The sequence below is a fragment of the Mus caroli genome, unplaced genomic scaffold (assembly GCF_978045245.1).
Source record: "Mus caroli unplaced genomic scaffold, Mus_caroli_1 scaffold_4, whole genome shotgun sequence".
NCBI classification, from domain to species: Eukaryota; Metazoa; Chordata; class Mammalia; order Rodentia; family Muridae; genus Mus; species Mus caroli.
Window position 1 is genome coordinate 97,532,492 of NW_028227259.1, and position 23,000 is coordinate 97,555,491.

The following is a 23,000-nucleotide window of genomic DNA, read 5'->3' on the forward strand; positions in this document are numbered from 1 at the left end:
TCTTCCTTTTCTTTTCTGATTTTATTAATTTGGATTCTTACTCTGTGCCCTTTTGTTAGTTTGGCTAAGAGTTTATCCATTTTAGTGCTTTTACTCAAAGAATCAGCTCTTCATTTTGTTGATTCTTCATGTGATTTTCTTTGTGTTTTGTTTATTTGTTTGTTTTTTGGGTTTTTTTGTTGTTGTTTTTGTCTTCGATATTTCCTATATTTACATTTCAAATGTTTCCCTTTCCATGTCTCCCTTTTGCAACCCCCCTTTCCCATCCCCCTCCCTCTGCCCCTGTGAGGGTGATTCCCCAACCACTCAGAACATGGGGGTTCTGGTTCAATATCTTAGAGATGATATGCCCTGATCTACTTTCCATACTTATTTCTTTATTTTTGAGTCATCTAATATAGACTAACCTAGCCTGCAGGCAATTATGAAGCTGAGGCTAGCTTGAATATTTACCCTTGTGCTACCACCCCTAAATCCTGAGAGTTGGGCTGTGGACTACAACAGCCAGCAGTGAAAACAGTTCCTGTGAAACTGCATACTTTTGTTCTTTATTAAGGAGAAAATGGAGAGTAAATAGCACCTTTGGAACTGCAAGCTACTGTTTGAAATGAGCAGTATAACTTCAAAGGCAATTGAAAACCTTACGGGAGACTAGGCTTGATATATTGCCCTCTTGCCTTCACATGGGAAGAAGAGGGAGGAGTATCAGGAGTACACAGCTGTCTCACTGCAGAGGCAGCTCATACATGACAGCCTATCTCAACAGTAACAAAGAGCCCCAAAAAATCTAGTAGAGAGACTCATTTTCTGAATGAGGTCACATTCTGGTCTCTTGGTCACTGAGTGCTCTGCTTACCTGGTTCAGTGTGCCCATCTCTTGACCAGCTGGACATGCACACGTCTCAGACCTTCCAGCTGTCTCTAAGACTAGCATGTGGCCCAATGTAACACTGAATATTTTTTTGCCTCATATAAAGATATTTGTGACATTGGTTTAAAATGTTGTTTTGGTATGAGGAATGAGGCAGGAGATTTGTAAATTTGATCAAACCTGATCTAAAGAATAAGTGGCCACCAGGCAAAAAAAAAATTCTGAGGGACTGCACATCCTCTTAATTAGACAGAATTATCAGCCAGGATAGGCTATGATGTAAAACCCTCTGGAAGTATATCAGAAATGAGCAATTGAATGAGTTGATCAAAGTCAACCTGAGATGTACCTCAGTGGTTCGATGCTTGCTTGGCATGTATGATGACTTGGGACTCCACCTCACACAGTGTGAAAATATTTGAAATTTTCAAACTTGATGGCTCAGCTCAGTGACTAATTACCACCATAGCTCAAGTCTAGTTACTGGACTATCTCTTTCCAGACTGGGTAAACTAAGGATGTGAGGAATTGCTATAAGTAAAGTACTTCGAGTTATACAATCAAGAGTTTATTTCACATACAGAGAATATTTGAAATTACCTTTAAATTTTCATTCTCAATACTTTCTTGTTTTAATTTGTTTAGTGTGTGTTTGTGTGATTGTGTGTGTGTGTGTGTGAATGTATGTGTGTATTGTAGATTCTTTAGACAGAAACCTAGTATGTAGAACTGTTGAGCAATACTAAGGGTCCCAACCACTGTCTTGAAAAGGAATGACAGGCAAATAGACAGAAAGATAGATATTGTTCTAAGATGAAGTCATAGTATTCTTTCAAACATCCAAGGTGCAGTCCAAAAACCAGAGCCCAGAACAAACTGGGCTACTACTCCTCAATTAAGCTTAATGAAAACACCTGAAGCTTCACACATTCTCTTCACACTGTGACGGAGGGGAATACCATTGGAGGCACACAAAACTCAGGCAACTGCTACTGAACAATGTCATTTATTCAATTACTTCATTTTTCTGAAGTCTTTGTGAAATTGTGTGATTTTTGTCTAAGATGTTCTCAATTTTGTGTATACTCAGATTTATTTTACATAATGTGCATGTAAATGCCAGGATCCACAGATGTCTGAAGAAATGGGACTAACACCTGAAGCGTGAGTTGCATCTGCAGTTCTGAAAACAAATTTTGCCCTCTTCTAAAGCAACATGTACTATTAAAACATGATCCATTGCCCTTTGGGGCTCCTGAGCTTTTGTTTGTTGATTTGTTTGTTTTTCTGAAGAGCATGAAAGGAATTTTCTGTGAGCAAACTTCCAGCAGGTTCACAGGTTCCAAGCAACAAGGCCTGTGAAGTTGAGAGGCAGACAGGGAGACAGGGTGAGGGAAAGAAAGAAAGAAGGAGTGTAAGAGACATGGAGATTGTATTTATGACTTCTTTTTTACCACCAGCCAATCAAGATATCCATATGTGAACCACCTTAGCTGATAACTTTATCCACCTACCCAAGATTTTGAATCATGATATGTCTGGCATCCATGTGTTCATTTTGACTCTCAACAGAGGGCAGTTGCTACAGAATGCTTAAAATTAGATACTTTATTCTACTCAGACAACAGGAATAACATCTAAAGAACCCATGTTCTATGCATTCACTTAATAGTACAGTGAAGAACAAAAAGTTTACAAGTCCATGAAAAAGGATCTAGTTAATCTTTCCCGGCAGAGTCCACTCAAGCCACCCAAGTTGTCTTTATCACTGCACAGTCCATCTCTCTGTTCCCCAGGTCAAGCTCAGCCTCCAAGATCCCAGTTATTGTTCATCCTTTTCTTTCCAAGCATCTGTACACTGCCTGAAGTCACAGTCTCTGAGCAACCGACATCAGAGATGTGTCCCAAACTTGTCATTTATTCACATGCAGAAGTTCTGTATCCATGTTCACCTCCAGCAAAAACAAAGTCTGAGTCCCTGGCCATAGACACAGCGCTCGCCACATTTGTGGCACTTACGTGTAGCAAAAGAGAGGCTCTTGGGCTGCCTTATTGCTGTCAGTGTATCCATGAGATCCTGACAGAGCTGGGCGAATCTTTCTACAGAGACATGGCCCAACTCATTATAGCACTCCAGAGGGGCAGGGTATTGTTCCACATTCATCTTGCTCCAGCTGGCTGTGTGCTGTAAAAGGTCCTTCAGGATGGGCATGGAGAAGTCATTGTTGTACAAGTTGATCTTGGTGAGCTGAGAGCATTGTATGAGGGAAGGTAGGAGTGCATTGAGCTGGGAGTCCTTCATCCTACATCCCTGCAAATTCAGAGTCTCAAGAGTGTTCATTACTTTCTCTAAGAGACCTCTCAGAGGCATCACATCCAAAACCTGTAAGACCACACCTTTCATCTCCAGATGTTTTAGCTGAAAGAGACTCTGACAGCAAGAGAAGGAATCCAAGTCTAACTGTGAAATTTGGTAGTGAGTGATGGAGAGGGACTCCAAGGATGTCATCAGGCACCTAGGGATAAATGAGACCAGATGGTTAGTTCAGGCAAATGGTAATGAAGAGCATGGAGTGGGGTTTACACAGTCATAGAAGTGACCAGGTGACCAAGTTCAGTGTGACCAAATGACCATAGATATTATCTGAGATGCTTCCTTTTGAAATCAGCTTAGTCAAGTCAAACCCACACAAAATCAGCGGACTTCAGTCTCAAGCAGAAAACCAGTTTAGCCCCTAAGACACATAGAGGAATTTCCATGGCAAGAGAGTCCTGACAGGATCTAGGGATATTACATGTGGGCTCATTCAAAGCTGCATTTAATCGCAGCATCTGAACTGTCACACTTGCTATCCCTTACAGTTCCATACAATCCCTCACGTCCCTTGTACTCCACAGTACTGGGGCTCAAAACCCTTCACTCATGGGAAAGTAGGGGAAGATAGTAGGCTGTTCCCACAGATCTTAGCACAGAGCTCACCTCCTCACTTTGATGATCTCCCCCATCTCCTAAATACATCCTCACCCCCCTGTTGGCCGTGATTCCAAGAAGAATTACAGTCCCTTCTGACCTGATCTGAGCTACTCCTTACCTCCCTTCAGTCTTCTGCTTCAGGAGTAATTATTTGAGTCTTTGAATCTCACATAACATCCATATTCTAAAGGGTCCCTAAAATTTGTTCCAGGTGGCTAACTGTCAGGCAGGGAACACGAATAATCCTTTAAATGGACAAGAAAAAATGCTCGGCTAGGTAACCCAGCTCTCCCTCCTTGCTTACCTGAAGACCTGATTCATATGGTCTATGAGAAAGTGGACACCACACATGGAGAGATGCTGGAGACAATTGAATTTGGAGAAGATAGAAATGAACTCCTTGACACACATGTCTTCTCTGTCTCCTGTTCTATTGGAAATCTTGAAGACGTTCTTATAGAGGGGTGCCAGGAGAAGTTTGCGAAGATTTCTCATCTGCCCGAAGCAGGGAGCAAAACGGGCCAGATTGAACACATTCCACTCAGTGTTCAGTTCCAATTCCTCTATGTGCTCTGGATGAAAGACGTTCAAAATCTCTAAGACAAAGTTCACGGGCATAGCCCAGATCTTCATGTTTATACAGCACAAATGTAGGGAGTCCTTTCTCTGCTGGGCCCACTTCAAGAAGTATGCTTGTGACTCATCCTGGCGGGGCCTGAGGCACAGGTCAGCTACCACCTTCAGCTGCCTCCTCCGTGCATATCTTGGAAGGACTTTCACTACCGTAGGCTTCTCATCCAAGGGCTCTGAAGAACAGCTACCATCCTCTGCACCAACCCATATGTCCCAGAAGGCATGGTGCACATTCCTCAGGTCCAGAACCTGAAGTTTTCCCCTGCTTGGAGTGAAACATGTCAAATATCAGCAGACATGACTACAGTCAGTCAGCTTTGAGTACCTGACTCTAAACTCAAGTCTCGCCCATCTTGTTATGGTGTAATTACTTTAAACAGAGTGCAATGTGCACGCAAGCATGCTACAGAATCTTTCCCTGAGCTGCATGTGTAGACCTGACCACTTTCCTTCCACTAAGTTACTCTTTATTTCTCCTTAGTCCCAGTAATAGTGGTTGTGGGGAACCAGGGATAGGCTCAATCTAGAGATTACATATAGTAAGCTGTAATCCACTGACAACTGTCCTTAATCCAAGAAGACAATAGCTTCAAGGTTCCTGCACCACTGCTTGATGATCCCATCAGAAGCCATTCTCCCTGACCCCACAATCTCTACTGTGTACCCAATTGCTCCCTTATAGACGACTTGATTATTACTCACCTGGGGTGAGATTCTCTTGTCAGTAGCATGTCTATTCCATCTAGCACAGCCTGCAACGTCTCCAGGTTAGGTGAATTCATCAAAGCCCCCACAGGGAGACAGGGAAAAGTCCAGGCAGCCACCATTGCCTTTATGAGCTTCTTAAGTCTGCAGGCGAAGGCCTCCTTGAACAGTGCTGGGAAGAGCAGAAAAGGCACCTCCTCCAGAGAGGACAAGGCCAAAGCCTCATCTCTCAGCAGAGCCTGCAATGCCAGCTTCTGGAGTGTGGACAGAGTCTGAACACTCATCCTCTTCGGTCTCCAGTCAGAAGGCTCCTTGGGAAGGATTCAGAAAAAAATATACTTTCAAGACAAAGTGTTTAAAACTTCCTCACCATTACATCAACCACTAAGCTTCAGAGTTACTACTCTGAGAGTGACAGAGAAATCATTTAACCTCTTCAACATAAACTGGTGGTGGAAAGGCAGACTCCCAAAACCAGGGTCATTCTATCAAACAAATGAGCACATAATTTTCAAATCAAAATCCTTTTTGTATGACCCTTTCACAAAAACAGTCTTTAAAAAAAAATCAGAAATCAAACAAAACCAACCAACCAACCAACCAACCAACCAACCAACCAACCAACCAAACATAAATCCTTGTGATGCGGAGCAATATTAATTCCCAGTAAGCAGAATGACTTCAGTGCATTTCTACAATTTTTAGGGTTTCTTGTGTCTGGGAAAAAGATCATGTACACAGAGCAAAGCTATGTGGAAAAGATGAAAAGCAAAGTCTAACGCAATACATATGCATAACTCACAAGTATCACTCCAACAAATGGGTATTGAAGGAGATCAAACATACATGGAACACATGTCTACCATATGAGCCAGCTTCTCTCTCTCTCTCTCTTTCTCTCTCTCTCTCTGTGTGTGTGTGTGTGTGTCTCTGTCTCTGTCTCTCTGTCTCTGTCTCTGTCTCTCTCTCTCTCTCTCTCTCTCTCTCTCTCACACACACACACACACAAACACACACACACAAATTCAGTGAAGGGGAATCATGAGGGACAGGTTAGTCAGAATGATCTGATTTCCAGGTTCCCAGGAGCCACATGGCCAGTTCTAAGAGAGTTTGATCAAGACACAGAATCCTTGTCTCCAAAGATTATATGAAGCACACTAGTGAACTATGCAAGCTATCATGGAAATATATCGGTGATGAGGCTAAAAATTCATTTGGAATGAAATTCAAGGTCTTCAACCTGTTCCTCTAAAGGAGTCTAAACTTCTCTACATCAAACTGCATTCCTCCAGGAAACACCAGTACATACCAGTTGAGCACTGCAGATAGGTCTCCAAGTTCCAGTTGCACCAGACAGTTATCCAGGCTGCAGGTCACTGAATGTGTGCTCTGGATCCACTGGTGCCTTTATATACCTCTGTGCTCACCCCTCCCTATTGTAGCCACACCCTCCAATCCCAAACTGGAATTGGATTTCCTGGTTTAATCTCCACCTTTCAAATTCCAGATTACAGATCTAATCATTTCATCGGTTGAATCAGAAGGACTTGTGTTCCCATACTCTCCACTCTTCCTCATCCCCAGACCCCCCAAAAAAAACTTTTATGGAAAAATATGAACATTCCACTTGTTAAATAACCATACAACATCAAGTTTGGTGATTTGTTCTTTCATTTACTTAAGGCTTACTTAGTTTGCAATTTGTTCCAGGGATCTTGTCATGCTGAGAAGCCAAGGGTGTTTTAGAAGTCTAATTCTAGAAATTCTCCTGCCTCAGGATCCTTCTTATTGATAGGATTACTGTTATGAATAAACACATCTGGTTGGATTTTATTCTTGGGACCAGAGTCATTTCCAGTTTTCATCAGCTAAGGGTTTAATCTGTTGTTGATCAGAGACATAGCATAATTCAACGTTATTCTTCTTTGCTGGATTTGGGACAGAATACAGAGTCAGAGTTAGGAATATGTACTGGAGCTCAAGGGCTGAAGTGGATGCTCTGTCAGTAAACTGTAGCAGCAGTCACTCAAAAGTTAGGGTAGGAGCAAGGCTTGATTCCATTACTATACTAGCCAAGGTGTTGTGTGTGCACTCAGTTCATAAGGAGCTACCTGGCATTCAGGGATTCCACTCTAAAACTCTCTTTGCAATAGATAAGATGGGGCATGCTTGTAAGCTCAAAATTGGAAGTGGGAGGTAGGAGGCTCGTTTTAATGTCATCTTCAGCCAAATTGTAAGCTGAAGTATAGTCTGATCCCTACAAGACCTGCTTTCTAAATACATAAAGGCAAACATGAAAAGGAAGGTGTGAGGGAGATGGTGCCCTTGGCTGCTCAGGAAACTTAGAGTATGACAAGTAGGATCAGCCCAACAACATTTGTCAGGGCTATGAGATGTGATGTGGGTCGTGGGCTGGAGACTTGGCTTAGAAAGAAGGAACACCTGTCAACCTTCTATCCCTATCATCTACATGGTGGCTTGAAATGATCTGTGACTCCAGTTCTAGCAAATGTTAAACTGCCTTCTGACCTTCTAGGGTAGCAGGCATGTGAGGGCTCCCCATTCTTAGTTGTAGGCAATACACCCCTACACATAGAACAAATCTTACTAAAACAATACATCTATACTGGAAATGGTGGCATACACATTTTTCCCTCCCCCCAGGAGTCAAAGTTTGACTGATTCAGGGAGTTCAGAACTACCCTTATCTAAATAACTAATTCCCAACCAGTGAAACCTATAGAGTGAGTATCTTTCATAAAATTGAACCAGAGCTGGGCAGGGTGGCACAGGACATTAATCCCAGGACTACAGTCAGAGGCAGGAACATCTTTGATTTCAAGGCTAGACTGTTCCTCAGAGTGGCTTATAGGACATTTAGCGCCCTTAAACAAAGACACCCTGTCTCAAAACAATAAAACAATATGGGCACAGGGGAAAAATTCCTGAATAGAACAGTAATGGCTTGTGCTGTAAGATCGAGAATTGACAAGTGGGACCTCATGAAACTACAAAGCTTCTGCAAGGCTAAAGACACCATCAATAAGACAAAAAAACCACCAACAGATTGGGAAAGGATCTTCACCTATCCTAAATCAGAAAAGGGACTAATATCCAATATATATAAAGAACTCAAGAAGGGGGACTCCAGAAAGTCAAATAACCCCATTAAAAAATGGGGCTCAGAACTGAACAAAGAATTCTCACCTGAGGAATACCGAATGGCAGAGAAACACCTGAAAAAATGTTCAACATCCTTAATCATCAGGGAAATGCAAATCAAAACAATCCTGAGATTCCACCTCACACCAGTCAGAATGGCTAAGATCAAAAATTCAGGTGACAGCAGATGCTGGCGAGGATGTGGAGAAAGAGGAACACTCCTCCATTGTTGGTGGGATTGCAAGCTTGTACAACCACTCTGGAAATCAGTCTGGCGGTTCCTCAGAAAATTGGACATAGTACTACCGGAGGACCCAGCAATACCTCTCCTGGGCATATATCCAGAAGATGTCCCAACCGGTAAAAAGGACACATGCTCCACTATGTTCATAGCAGCCCTATTTATAATAGCCAGAAGCTGGAAAGAACCCAGATGTCCCTCAACAGAGGAATGGATACAGAAATTATGGTACATTTACACAATGGAGTACTACTCAGCTATTAAAAAGAATGAATTTATGAAATTCCTAGCCAAATGGATGGACCTGGAGGGCATCATCTTGAGTGAAATAACACAATCACAAAAGAACTCACACAATATGTATTCACTGATAAGTGGATATTAGCCCAAAACTTAGGATACCCAAGATATAAGATACAATTTGCTAAACGCATGAAACTCAAGAAGAATGAAGACCAAAGTGTGGACACTGTGCACCTTCTTAGAATTGGGAACAAAACACCCAGGGAAGGAGTTACAGAGACAAAGTTCGTAGCTGTGATGAAAGGATGGACCATTTAGAGACTGCTATATCCAGGGATCCATCCCATAATCAGCTTCTAAACGCTGACACCATTGCATACACTAGCAAGATTTTGCTGAAAGGACCCAAATATAGCTGTCTCTTGTGAGACGATGCCGGGGCCTAGCAAACACAGGAGTGGATGTTCACAGTCAGCTATTGGATGTATCACAGGGCTCCCAATGGAGAAGCTAGAGAAAGTACCCAAGGAGCTAAAGGGATCTGCAACCCTATTGTTGGAACAACATGATGTACTAACCAGAACCCTGGAGCTCTTGTCTCTAGCTGCATATGTATCGAAAGATGGCCTAGTCCGCCATCAATGGAAAGAGAGGCCCATTGGACTTGCAAACTTTATATGCCCCAATATAGGGGAATGCCAGGGCCAAAAGAATGGGAATGGGTGGGTAGGGGAAGTGGGGGGCGCTATGGGGGACTTTTGGGATAGCATTGGAAATGTAATTGAGGAAAATATGTAATAAAAATATTAAAAATAAAAAAAAAAAAACCAATAAAACAAAAACAGAAGCAAGTTGAAATTTCCCAGACGGTGCAGTTACAGACTTAAAACCCAGGATTAGGGAGGTAGAAGCAGGAGAAGCTCTGAGGTCAAGGTTAGTCTGGTCTACAACGTGAGTTCAGGAAGAACCAGAAATGGGTAACCTGACCAACCCTGTCAAAAATAAATCCAACAAACAAAGAGAGAAACAAAACCAAATAAAAAATACCCAAAACGCAAAATAAAATTCTTAAATAAAAATTCAAGAGAGCTTAAGAGCCAGTGAGATGGCTCAGAGGGGAATGGCACTTGCTGTCAAGCCTGAGTTCAGTAGTGGGACCCACAGCTCTATTGAGAGAGACCACTTCAGTTTACAGTCCACCCACTCTATGTGCATATGCCCCTGCTGATACACCAATTCACAAATGAACTAAGACAGTCAGCATGCACAGAAGAGCAGGAGAGCTGATCTAGGGTGGTAGTGCAAGTTTCAGTGAACTGATGAAGGATGACCCCCAAACTATATAATGTAATTCTGTGTCTCCCATTCAAATACCAACAATGGGAGCTGGGTGTTTGATTGGCAGCTCAGCCTCTTGTTCTGGGCTTCATGAATTAAAATATCTGCAGTAAAACTCCTGGGGTCATGAGAAAAAGGCTTTCTCCAAAGAGCTAACGAAGTCTCCTTGGAAAAGTAAGGAGAAATCCAAAGTGGAAAGAAAGATTTTCAGAATAAAATGGGACCAAGAGAAAGGAGACTTTGAGCTGGATGGGGCTCATGACCAGGGAATTCCGGAGCCTAGGGGCTAGCATTGACCTTGCCAAGTTAACAGCCAATACAGTTTTTAATGGAAGAGCCACAAGGACCTGTGGCTAGAGATAAAGACAATGACACGCCTTTTTATTGGATATTTTCTTTATTTACATTTTCAAATGTTAGCCCCTTTCCTGATTTCCCCTTTGAAAAACACCCTTCCCCTATGCCCTTCTCTTCTCCCTGCTTACCAACCCACCCACTCCTGCTTCCTGGCCCTGGCATTCCCCCACACTGGGGCATACAGATATGTGGATATTATCCCAGATGCCCAGAAGCTCAGAATATCCAAGATACAATAAATAAACCACATGAAACTCAAGAAGAAGGAAGACCATAGTGTGGATACTTCTATCCATCTTAGAAGGGGGGGGGGACCCATGGAAAGAGTTACAGAGTCAAAATGTGGAGTAGATAGTGAATAAATGACCATTTAGAGACTGACTCACCTGGGGATCCATCCTATTTACAATCACTGAAACCAGACACTGATGTGCATACTCTATTTAGCATGCGTGAACAATGTCACACATCAGAGGGAATGGAGGCCTTTGTATACATACCCAATGGTGGGAAAAAGGCTTTCTTCAGAGGTTGTGCTCAATGGGAGGGGATAGATCCCTGAACCTGTTATATTGCTATGAGTTTACTTCTAGAGATTTTCTGTAATTGACCTGTGACTCTGTGAGCAGCTGGTCCAGGCTGTCCTTGAGGAATTTCATGCACGGTAGAATCTGCTGTTTGGGTGCCATTGTTTCACCAAGGTTCTAGGAGCCCTGTCCTGGTGATGTTGACCTTCTGTTCAATGCTCATCAGAGTAGAAGGATGGAAAGACTTGAAGGTTTTCTTGTTGTTATTTGTTTCTTGTTTCTTCGTGAGGTCTTTTGGGGGGCAGTGATTTTACTTCTGTCTTTGTTTTAGGGTTTCCTCTGGACTTGACTTGATCCTGCTACTAAGCCTTGTTCTCTGTCTGTCCATGAAACTTCTAGCCCCCTTGCTCATCTGGTGCCCAGAGCTTTTATTCTGGTAGCTTGCTGCCCTCTACCACCTCTAAGCAGGTATAGCAGCTGCTTCCACAACTGTGCCTTTCTGTTTTCACCTCTGAGTCACACCAGTAGGACCTGGGAAGGAACATTGTGAGCCTAAGAGCAACACCTGTTTGCTGCCCAAAGCTATGAGCAATCATTTTCTTCCTTGACTGACAATTGAATTTAACAGGCATAAGTCAGAGACTAGAGACTAGAAATCCAAGGGAACTAATAAGCTTGGCTTCTTCCATTTATTTTCTCCAGAAATTTGGCTGTCACAGGACAATGGCCACATCTAGGCTTGGTCCTCAACTTTTGCATATCTTGAAAATATCTAGCAGATGTGCCTAGAGAGTAACCTCAGAGGTCATTCCAGAATCACTTCTTCCAGGGGACAGCATCAATGACACAGGTTCCTATGAAAGTAGAAAACAGAGATCAGTTTCCTTCCAGGCCAGTGTACACCTTGTAAAGTCTTGCCAGCTACATGTCTTGAAACAACTTCTCTTCAGGCACTTCCCTCAAGACTATGCCTCATTCAAGGAGCCACTGGTCTTCTCCATGTTGGGGTCTCTCTCATGATCAAGAGTGCTATAGCTCCCAACTTTCAAGCTTCTAAAATTCTACTATCTCACTTATGAAGTCTGTATACTGAGATCCTTTCCTTTAATGAACCCCCACACTATTCGTTATGGCTGCCTAGGTGAAATAGTTTCCATCTATAACACTGTCTACATGCAAATTAAAGAAGATACTATCTCTGCCTCTTTGTGTAGTATGAGCCTTCAGCCTGTCTAGTTACTATCTCAGTGGCATTATCTGTAGACAATGTGCTAAGCTTACACTCCTTCATGTTAACCACATATGGGATAAAGAGATGGTTCATGAGTTAGGAGCATGGGGGGAAAAGATACAGTAGCTGACACATAGAAGCCTGGAAATGATCCTGAGGTATCTGTTAGAGAAGCCAGTGCTCTACCTAATCAGTCACATCTCCCTCACCTTTTCTTTGCTTTTTCCTTACTGAAAATATTTTTATTCATACAATGTGTTGTGGTTATGGTTTCAACTCCCCCATCTTCTCTGAGATCATTCCCACATTATTTTCCATCTCAATCCACACTCTTTGTATCTCTCCTGAGAAAAGAAACAGGCACTGAAAGAATCCAGAAACATGTGTGGTAGTACACAAGTGTACTGTCAGGACAGGGAAGGAAGAGGCAGGACCACCTCCAGCCTGGCCTAGCAAGTGAGTTACAGAACAGGTTAATTTACAATCAGACCCTGAAAAACAACACAGAAATGAACAAATAAACAAAAAAGCAACAGAAAAATCAATAGAAAAGAAAAACACACAAGATGGAACAGGACAAAATAAATAAACCAACAGAAAAAAGGGAGCCAATCCCATCCCATCAAAACAATAAAGTAGAATCACCAACAACAGCAGCAAAAACAAATGCCAAAGAAATACAGAATACATTCAAAGACACAGAAATCCCAGAAAAACAGGAAAATGGTAGCTGTAATAGACAAGCAAAGAACTTATAATCTAAAAGCAAAACAATATAAATAAAAAAAAGTACATGACACAACTTTCTAACACTCAGATTTGCTAAAAAGTCTTTGAGTTTGTCTTCTTTTCCTACCTACAACTGGTCAATTAGTCTCCCGTTAAGAGTGAGATTTGCACCTTGCACGGTGGCACACACCTTTAATCCCAGCAGGTGGGAGGCAGAGGCAGGCAGATTTCTGAGTTCCAGGCAAGCTCCGTCTATAGACTGAGTTCTAGGACAGCCAGTCCTACATAGAGAAACCCTGTCTCGACACCCCCCCCCAAAAAAAAGGGAAAAGAAATTTCCATTTAACAAGGTTAGTGTTTCATTTGCAAGACTTTATGGATTGGAGACAGCTTCTGGGTTAAAAATGGGAGCTTATCTCAATACTGTCATGCAGCCTGGATAATGGACTTGTTTGGCCAGCACTGAGAGACCTATCTACAGTGTTCAGAAGTAGTAGGTAAGGATAATCCCCTGGGTCATGCAGTTGGATGTAGAAACCTTTAGTCTCCCACATATGACCAAAAAAATGTTAATTTTTATCTACTTACAGGAACACATTGAACATCTGGTATTTAATTCCAAATGAAGTTTTAGCCTCATCACAAACATATATGTTAAGCAGTTGATTTCATTATTATGGTTGATTTTTTTAAAAGAAGGTCTTTGTATTTTGTTTAAGCTCTCCTAGAAATGGCCATGTGGCATTGGGTAGGCTGAAAAGCAAGAACCTCCTTACTCATAAGCCTCCTCAGTGCTAAGATTGCTAGTGTGTTCCCTCACATTTCCATTCACTCAAATGTTTGTGTTTGTTTTTGTGAATTTATGAAATTCCTATGCAAATGGATGGACCTGGAGGGCAACATGCTGAGTGAGATAACCCAATCACAAAAAAAAAAAAAAAAAACAAAAACCTCACATGATATGTACTCACTGATAAGTGGATATTATCCCAGAAACTTAGAATACCCAAGATATAAAATACAATTTGAAAAACACAGGAATCTGAAGAAGATCAAAGACCAAATTGTGGACACTTTGCCCCTTCTTAGAATTGGCAACAAAACACCCATGGAAGGAGTTACAGAGAAAAAGTTTGAAGCTGAGATGAAAGGATGGACATCAAGAGACTGGCATTCCCGGAGATCCATCCCATAATCGGCCTCCAAATGCTGACACCATTGCATACACTAGCAAGATTTTGTTGAAAGAACCCTGATATAGCTGTGTCTTTGGAGACTATGCCGGGACCTAGCAAACACAGAAGTGGATGCTCACAGTCAGCTATTGGATGGATCACAGGGCACCCAATGTAGGAGCTAGAGAAAGTACCCAAGGAGCTGGAGGGGATCAGAAACCCTATAGGTGAAACAACAATATGAACTAACCAGTATCCCCAGGTGCTTGTGTCTCTAGCTGCATATATATCAGAAGATAGCCTAGTCGGCCATCAGTGGATGAGAGGCCCATTGGTCGTGCAAACATTATATGCCTCAGTACAGGGGAATGCCAGGGCCAATAAGTGGGAGTGGGTGCGTGGAGGAGTGGGTCTGGGAGGGTGTGGGGCTTTTGGGATAGCATTAGAAATGTAAATGAGGAAAATACCTAATAAAAAAATTAAAAAAAAAAAAGAAAGTATGGTAAAGTTCTGCACTAAAACAGTCTGGCCCTGAGCCATTGTTTTGGATGGAAGACTTTTAATGATTACTAGTAGTTCTGTAGGGGGTATAGGACTAGACAGTTAACTTGACATTGAGTTTTACACTTTGTAAGTTACATTTGTCTTGAAAATAATCCATTTCATTTAGGTTTCCAATTGTGTAGAGTACAGGTTTTTGACTTAAAACCTAAAGATTTCCTTCATGTCTGTTGTTCTGTCTCCCTTTTCCTTTTTATTACTGGATATTTTCTTTATTTCCATGTCAAATGTTATCCCAGTTCCTGATTTCCCCTCTGAAAAACACCCTCCCACTTCCTGTCGTAGTTTCCCCTTGCTAAGTCTGTGGCTGTCTTCCTTTTCTTTTCTGATTTTATTAATTTGGATTCTTACTCTGTGCCCTTTACTTAGTTTGGCTAAGGGTTTATCCATTTTAGTGCTTTTACTCAAAGAATCAGCTCTTGGTTTTGTTGATTCTTCATATGATTCTCTTTGGTTTTTGTTTGTTTGTTTGTTTGTTTGTTTGTTTTTGTCTCCGATATTTTCTATATTTACATTTCAAATGTTTTTCCCTTTCCATGTCTCCCTTTTGCAATCCCCCTTTCACATCCCCCTCCCTCTGCCCCTGTGAAGGTGATTCCCCAACCACTCAGAACATGGGGGCTCTGGGTCAATATCTTACAGATGATATGCCCTGATCTACTTTCCATACTTATTTCTTTATTTTTGAGTCATCTGATGTAGACTAACCTAGCCTGCAGGCAATTATGAAGCTGAGGCTAGCCTGAATACTTACCCTGATGCTACCACCCCTGCATCCTGAGAGTGGAGCTTGGACCACCACAGCCAGCAGTGAAAACAGTTCCTGTGGAACTGAATACACTTGTTCTATATTAAGGAGAAATTGGAGAGTATTGCCCTCTTGCCTTCACATGGAAAGAAGTGGGAGGAGTATCAGGAGTACACAGCTGTTTTACTGCAGATGCAGCTCATACATGACAGCCTGTCTCAACAGCAACAAAGAGCCCCAAAGAAGCTAGTAGAGAGAATGATTTTCTGAATGAGGTTATGTTCTGGTCTCTTGGTCACTAAGTGCTCTGCTTACCTGGTTCAGTGTGTCCATCCCTTGACCAAATGGACAAGAACACATTACAGATCTTCCGGCAGTCTCAAAGACTAGCATGTGGGCTAAGGTGACACTGAATATTTTTCTTTTCTCATATAAAAATATTTGTGACATTGGTTTAAAATGTTGTTTTGGTATGAGGAATGAGGCAGGAGATTTGTAAATTTGATCAAACCTGATCTAAAGAATAAGTGGCCACCAGGCAAAAAAAAAAATTCTGAGGGACTGCACATCCTCTTAATTAGACAGAATTATCAGCCAGGATAGGCTATGATGTAAAACCCTCTGGAAGTATATCAGAAATGAGCAATTGAATGAGTTGATCAAAGTCAACCTGAGATGTACCTCAGTGGTTCGATGCTTGCTTGGCATGTATGATGACTTGGGACTCCACCTCACACAGTGTGAAAATATTTGAAATTTTCAAACTTGATGGCTCAGCTCAGTGACTAATTACCACCATAGCTCAAGTCTAGTTACTGGACTATCTCTTTCCAGACTGGGTAAACTAAGGATGTGAGGAATTGCTATAAGTAAAGTACTTCGAGTTATACAATCAAGAGTTTATTTCACATACAGAGAATATTTGGAATTACCTTTAAATTTTCATTCTCAATACTTTCTTGTTTTAATTTGTTTAGTGTGTGTTTGTGTGATTGTGTGTGTGTGTGTGTGAATGTATGTGTGTATTGTAGATTCTTTAGACAGAAACCTAGTATGTAGAACTGTTGAGCAATACTAAGGGTCCCAACCACTGTCTTGAAAAGGAATGACAGGCAAATAGACAGAAAGATAGATATTGTTCTAAGATGAAGTCATAGTATTCTTTCAAACATCCAAGGTGCAGTCCAAAAACCAGAGCCCAGAACAAACTGGGCTACTACTCCTCAATTAAGCTTAATGAAAACACCTGAAGCTTCACACATTCTCTTCACACTGTGACGGAGGGGAATACCATTGGAGGCACACAAAACTCAGGCAACTGCTACTGAACAATGTCATTTATTCAATTACTTCATTTTTCTGAAGTCTTTGTGAAATTGTGTGATTTTTGTCTAAGATGTTCTCAATTTTGTGTATACTCAGATTTATTTTACATAATGTGCATGTAAATGCCAGGATCCACAGATGTCTGAAGAAATGGGACTAACACCTGAAGCGTGAGTTGCATCTGCAGTTCTGAAAACAAATTTTGCCCTCTTCTAAAGCAACATGTACTATTAAAACATGATCCATTGCCCTTTGGGGCTCCTGAGCTTTTGTTTGTTCATTTGTTTGTTTTTCTGAAGAGCATGAAAGGAATTTTCTGTGAGCAAACTTCCAGCAGGTTCACAGGTTCCAAGCAACAAGGCCTGTGAAGTTGAGAGGCAGACAGGGAGACAGGGTGAGGGAAAGAAAGAAAGAAGGAGTGTAAGAGACATGGAGATTGTATTTATGACTTCTTTTTTACCACCAGCCAATCAAGATATCCATATGTGAACCACCTTAGCTGATAACTTTATCCACCTACCCAAGATTTTGAATCATGATATGTCTGGCATCCATGTGTTCATTTTGACTCTCAACAGAGGGCAGTTGCTACAGAATGCTTAAAATTAGATACTTTATTCTACTCAGACAACAGGAATAACATCTAAAGAACCCATGTTCTATGCATTCACTTAATAGTACAGTGAAGAACAAAAAGTTTACAAGTCCATGAAAAAGGATCTAGTTAATCTTTCCCGGCAGAGTCCACTCAAGCCACCCAAGTTGTCTTTATCACTGCACAGTCCATCTCTCTGTTCCCCAGGTCAAGCTCAGCCTCCAAGATCCCAGTTATTGTTCATCCTTTTCTTTCCAAGCATCTGTACACTGCCTGAAGTCACAGTCTCTGAGCAACCGACATCAGAGATGTGTCCCAAACTTGTCATTTATTCACATGCAGAAGTTCTGTATCCATGTTCACCTCCAGCAAAAACAAAGTCTGAGTCCCTGGCCATAGACACAGCGCTCGCCACATTTGTGGCACTTACGTGTAGCAAAAGAGAGGCTCTTGGGCTGCCTTATTGCTGTCAGTGTATCCATGAGATCCTGACAGAGCTGGGCGAATCTTTCTACAGAGACATGGCCCAACTCATTATAGCACTCCAGAGGGGCAGGGTATTGTTCCACATTCATCTTGCTCCAGCTGGCTGTGTGCTGTAAAAGGTCCTTCAGGATGGGCATGGAGAAGTCATTGTTGTACAAGTTGATCTTGGTGAGCTGAGAGCATTGTATGAGGGAAGGTAGGAGTGCATTGAGCTGGGAGTCCTTCATCCTACATCCCTGCAAATTCAGAGTCTCAAGAGTGTTCATTACTTTCTCTAAGAGACCTCTCAGAGGCATCACATCCAAAACCTGTAAGACCACACCTTTCATCTCCAGATGTTTTAGCTGAAAGAGACTCTGACAGCAAGAGAAGGAATCCAAGTCTAACTGTGAAATTTGGTAGTGAGTGATGGAGAGGGACTCCAAGGATGTCATCAGGCACCTAGGGATAAATGAGACCAGATGGTTAGTTCAGGCAAATGGTAATGAAGAGCATGGAGTGGGGTTTACACAGTCATAGAAGTGACCAGGTGACCAAGTTCAGTGTGACCAAATGACCATAGATATTATCTGAGATGCTTCCTTTTGAAATCAGCTTAGTCAAGTCAAACCCACACAAAATCAGCGGACTTCAGTCTCAAGCAGAAAACCAGTTTAGCCCCTAAGACACATAGAGGAATTTCCATGGCAAGAGAGTCCTGACAGGATCTAGGGATATTACATGTGGGCTCATTCAAAGCTGCATTTAATCGCAGCATCTGAACTGTCACACTTGCTATCCCTTACAGTTCCATACAATCCCTCACGTCCCTTGTACTCCACAGTACTGGGGCTCAAAACCCTTCACTCATGGGAAAGTAGGGGAAGATAGTAGGCTGTTCCCACAGATCTTAGCACAGAGCTCACCTCCTCACTTTGATGATCTCCCCCATCTCCTAAATACATCCTCACCCCCCTGTTGGCCGTGATTCCAAGAAGAATTACAGTCCCTTCTGACCTGATCTGAGCTACTCCTTACCTCCCTTCAGTCTTCTGCTTCAGGAGTAATTATTTGAGTCTTTGAATCTCACATAACATCCATATTCTAAAGGGTCCCTAAAATTTGTTCCAGGTGGCTAACTGTCAGGCAGGGAACACGAATAATCCTTTAAATGGACAAGAAAAAATGCTCGGCTAGGTAACCCAGCTCTCCCTCCTTGCTTACCTGAAGACCTGATTCATATGGTCTATGAGAAAGTGGACACCACACATGGAGAGATGCTGGAGACAATTGAATTTGGAGAAGATAGAAATGAACTCCTTGACACACATGTCTTCTCTGTCTCCTGTTCTATTGGAAATCTTGAAGACGTTCTTATAGAGGGGTGCCAGGAGAAGTTTGCGAAGATTTCTCATCTGCCCGAAGCAGGGAGCAAAACGGGCCAGATTGAACACATTCCACTCAGTGTTCAGTTCCAATTCCTCTATGTGCTCTGGATGAAAGACGTTCAAAATCTCTAAGACAAAGTTCACGGGCATAGCCCAGATCTTCATGTTTATACAGCACAAATGTAGGGAGTCCTTTCTCTGCTGGGCCCACTTCAAGAAGTATGCTTGTGACTCATCCTGGCGGGGCCTGAGGCACAGGTCAGCTACCACCTTCAGCTGCCTCCTCCGTGCATATCTTGGAAGGACTTTCACTACCGTAGGCTTCTCATCCAAGGGCTCTGAAGAACAGCTACCATCCTCTGCACCAACCCATATGTCCCAGAAGGCATGGTGCACATTCCTCAGGTCCAGAACCTGAAGTTTTCCCCTGCTTGGAGTGAAACATGTCAAATATCAGCAGACATGACTACAGTCAGTCAGCTTTGAGTACCTGACTCTAAACTCAAGTCTCGCCCATCTTGTTATGGTGTAATTACTTTAAACAGAGTGCAATGTGCACGCAAGCATGCTACAGAATCTTTCCCTGAGCTGCATGTGTAGACCTGACCACTTTCCTTCCACTAAGTTACTCTTTATTTCTCCTTAGTCCCAGTAATAGTGGTTGTGGGGAACCAGGGATAGGCTCAATCTAGAGATTACATATAGTAAGCTGTAATCCACTGACAACTGTCCTTAATCCAAGAAGACAATAGCTTCAAGGTTCCTGCACCACTGCTTGATGATCCCATCAGAAGCCATTCTCCCTGACCCCACAATCTCTACTGTGTACCCAATTGCTCCCTTATAGACGACTTGATTATTACTCACCTGGGGTGAGATTCTCTTGTCAGTAGCATGTCTATTCCATCTAGCACAGCCTGCAACGTCTCCAGGTTAGGTGAATTCATCAAAGCCCCCACAGGGAGACAGGGAAAAGTCCAGGCAGCCACCATTGCCTTTATGAGCTTCTTAAGTCTGCAGGCGAAGGCCTCCTTGAACAGTGCTGGGAAGAGCAGAAAAGGCACCTCCTCCAGAGAGGACAAGGCCAAAGCCTCATCTCTCAGCAGAGCCTGCAATGCCAGCTTCTGGAGTGTGGACAGAGTCTGAACACTCATCCTCTTCGGTCTCCAGTCAGAAGGCTCCTTGGGAAGGATTCAGAAAAAAATATACTTTCAAGACAAAGTGTTTAAAACTTCCTCACCATTACATCAACCACTAAGCTTCAGAGTTACTACTCTGAGAGTGACAGAGAAATCATTTAACCTCTTCAACATAAACTGGTGGTGGAAAGGCAGACTCCCAAAACCAGGGTCATTCTATCAAACAAATGAGCACATAATTTTCAAATCAAAATCCTTTTTGTATGACCCTTTCACAAAAACAGTCTTTAAAAAAAAATCAGAAATCAAACAAAACCAACCAACCAACCAACCAACCAACCAACCAACCAACCAACCAACCAAACATAAATCCTTGTGATGCGGAGCAATATTAATTCCCAGTAAGCAGAATGACTTCAGTGCATTTCTACAATTTTTAGGGTTTCTTGTGTCTGGGAAAAAGATCATGTACACAGAGCAAAGCTATGTGGAAAAGATGAAAAGCAAAGTCTAACGCAATACATATGCATAACTCACAAGTATCACTCCAACAAATGGGTATTGAAGGAGATCAAACATACATGGAACACATGTCTACCATATGAGCCAGCTTCTCTCTCTCTCTCTCTTTCTCTCTCTCTCTCTGTGTGTGTGTGTGTGTGTCTCTGTCTCTGTCTCTCTGTCTCTGTCTCTGTCTCTCTCTCTCTCTCTCTCTCTCTCTCTCTCTCACACACACACACACACACAAACACACACACACAAATTCAGTGAAGGGGAATCATGAGGGACAGGTTAGTCAGAATGATCTGATTTCCAGGTTCCCAGGAGCCACATGGCCAGTTCTAAGAGAGTTTGATCAAGACACAGAATCCTTGTCTCCAAAGATTATATGAAGCACACTAGTGAACTATGCAAGCTATCATGGAAATATATCGGTGATGAGGCTAAAAATTCATTTGGAATGAAATTCAAGGTCTTCAACCTGTTCCTCTAAAGGAGTCTAAACTTCTCTACATCAAACTGCATTCCTCCAGGAAACACCAGTACATACCAGTTGAGCACTGCAGATAGGTCTCCAAGTTCCAGTTGCACCAGACAGTTATCCAGGCTGCAGGTCACTGAATGTGTGCTCTGGATCCACTGGTGCCTTTATATACCTCTGTGCTCACCCCTCCCTATTGTAGCCACACCCTCCAATCCCAAACTGGAATTGGATTTCCTGGTTTAATCTCCACCTTTCAAATTCCAGATTACAGATCTAATCATTTCATCGGTTGAATCAGAAGGACTTGTGTTCCCATACTCTCCACTCTTCCTCATCCCCAGACCCCCCAAAAAAAACTTTTATGGAAAAATATGAACATTCCACTTGTTAAATAACCATACAACATCAAGTTTGGTGATTTGTTCTTTCATTTACTTAAGGCTTACTTAGTTTGCAATTTGTTCCAGGGATCTTGTCATGCTGAGAAGCCAAGGGTGTTTTAGAAGTCTAATTCTAGAAATTCTCCTGCCTCAGGATCCTTCTTATTGATAGGATTACTGTTATGAATAAACACATCTGGTTGGATTTTATTCTTGGGACCAGAGTCATTTCCAGTTTTCATCAGCTAAGGGTTTAATCTGTTGTTGATCAGAGACATAGCATAATTCAACGTTATTCTTCTTTGCTGGATTTGGGACAGAATACAGAGTCAGAGTTAGGAATATGTACTGGAGCTCAAGGGCTGAAGTGGATGCTCTGTCAGTAAACTGTAGCAGCAGTCACTCAAAAGTTAGGGTAGGAGCAAGGCTTGATTCCATTACTATACTAGCCAAGGTGTTGTGTGTGCACTCAGTTCATAAGGAGCTACCTGGCATTCAGGGATTCCACTCTAAAACTCTCTTTGCAATAGATAAGATGGGGCATGCTTGTAAGCTCAAAATTGGAAGTGGGAGGTAGGAGGCTCGTTTTAATGTCATCTTCAGCCAAATTGTAAGCTGAAGTATAGTCTGATCCCTACAAGACCTGCTTTCTAAATACATAAAGGCAAACATGAAAAGGAAGGTGTGAGGGAGATGGTGCCCTTGGCTGCTCAGGAAACTTAGAGTATGACAAGTAGGATCAGCCCAACAACATTTGTCAGGGCTATGAGATGTGATGTGGGTCGTGGGCTGGAGACTTGGCTTAGAAAGAAGGAACACCTGTCAACCTTCTATCCCTATCATCTACATGGTGGCTTGAAATGATCTGTGACTCCAGTTCTAGCAAATGTTAAACTGCCTTCTGACCTTCTAGGGTAGCAGGCATGTGAGGGCTCCCCATTCTTAGTTGTAGGCAATACACCCCTACACATAGAACAAATCTTACTAAAACAATACATCTATACTGGAAATGGTGGCATACACATTTTTCCCTCCCCCCAGGAGTCAAAGTTTGACTGATTCAGGGAGTTCAGAACTACCCTTATCTAAATAACTAATTCCCAACCAGTGAAACCTATAGAGTGAGTATCTTTCATAAAATTGAACCAGAGCTGGGCAGGGTGGCACAGGACATTAATCCCAGGACTACAGTCAGAGGCAGGAACATCTTTGATTTCAAGGCTA

General features: G+C 42.3%; 2 protein-coding genes across 4 annotated transcripts; both read right to left on the reverse strand.

Moving 5' to 3' along the window:
• Positions 1–2,819: 2,819 nt before the first annotated feature.
• Positions 2,820–5,467, reverse strand: LOC147005214 (PRAME family member 8-like). 2 transcript variants are annotated; one of them, XM_085836222.1, is made up of 3 exons: positions 5,181–5,467; positions 4,150–4,740; positions 2,820–3,387 (listed from the first exon to the last, which is right to left on the reverse strand). In XM_085836222.1, exons 1-3 carry the CDS (start codon positions 5,465–5,467, stop codon positions 2,820–2,822), a joined length of 1,446 nt encoding a protein of 481 aa, XP_085692348.1. The 2 variants fall into 2 exon arrangements, with proteins under 2 accessions (XP_085692348.1, XP_085692349.1); XM_085836223.1 differs by lacking the exon at positions 4,150–4,740.
• Positions 5,468–17,778: 12,311 nt separating this feature from the next.
• On the reverse strand, positions 17,779–20,426 carry LOC147005215 (PRAME family member 8-like). Of its 2 annotated transcripts, XM_085836224.1 has the most exons (3): positions 20,140–20,426; positions 19,109–19,699; positions 17,779–18,346 (listed from the first exon to the last, which is right to left on the reverse strand). In XM_085836224.1, exons 1-3 carry the CDS (start codon positions 20,424–20,426, stop codon positions 17,779–17,781), a joined length of 1,446 nt encoding a protein of 481 aa, XP_085692350.1. The 2 variants fall into 2 exon arrangements, with proteins under 2 accessions (XP_085692350.1, XP_085692351.1); XM_085836225.1 differs by lacking the exon at positions 19,109–19,699.
• Positions 20,427–23,000: the final 2,574 nt, after the last annotated feature.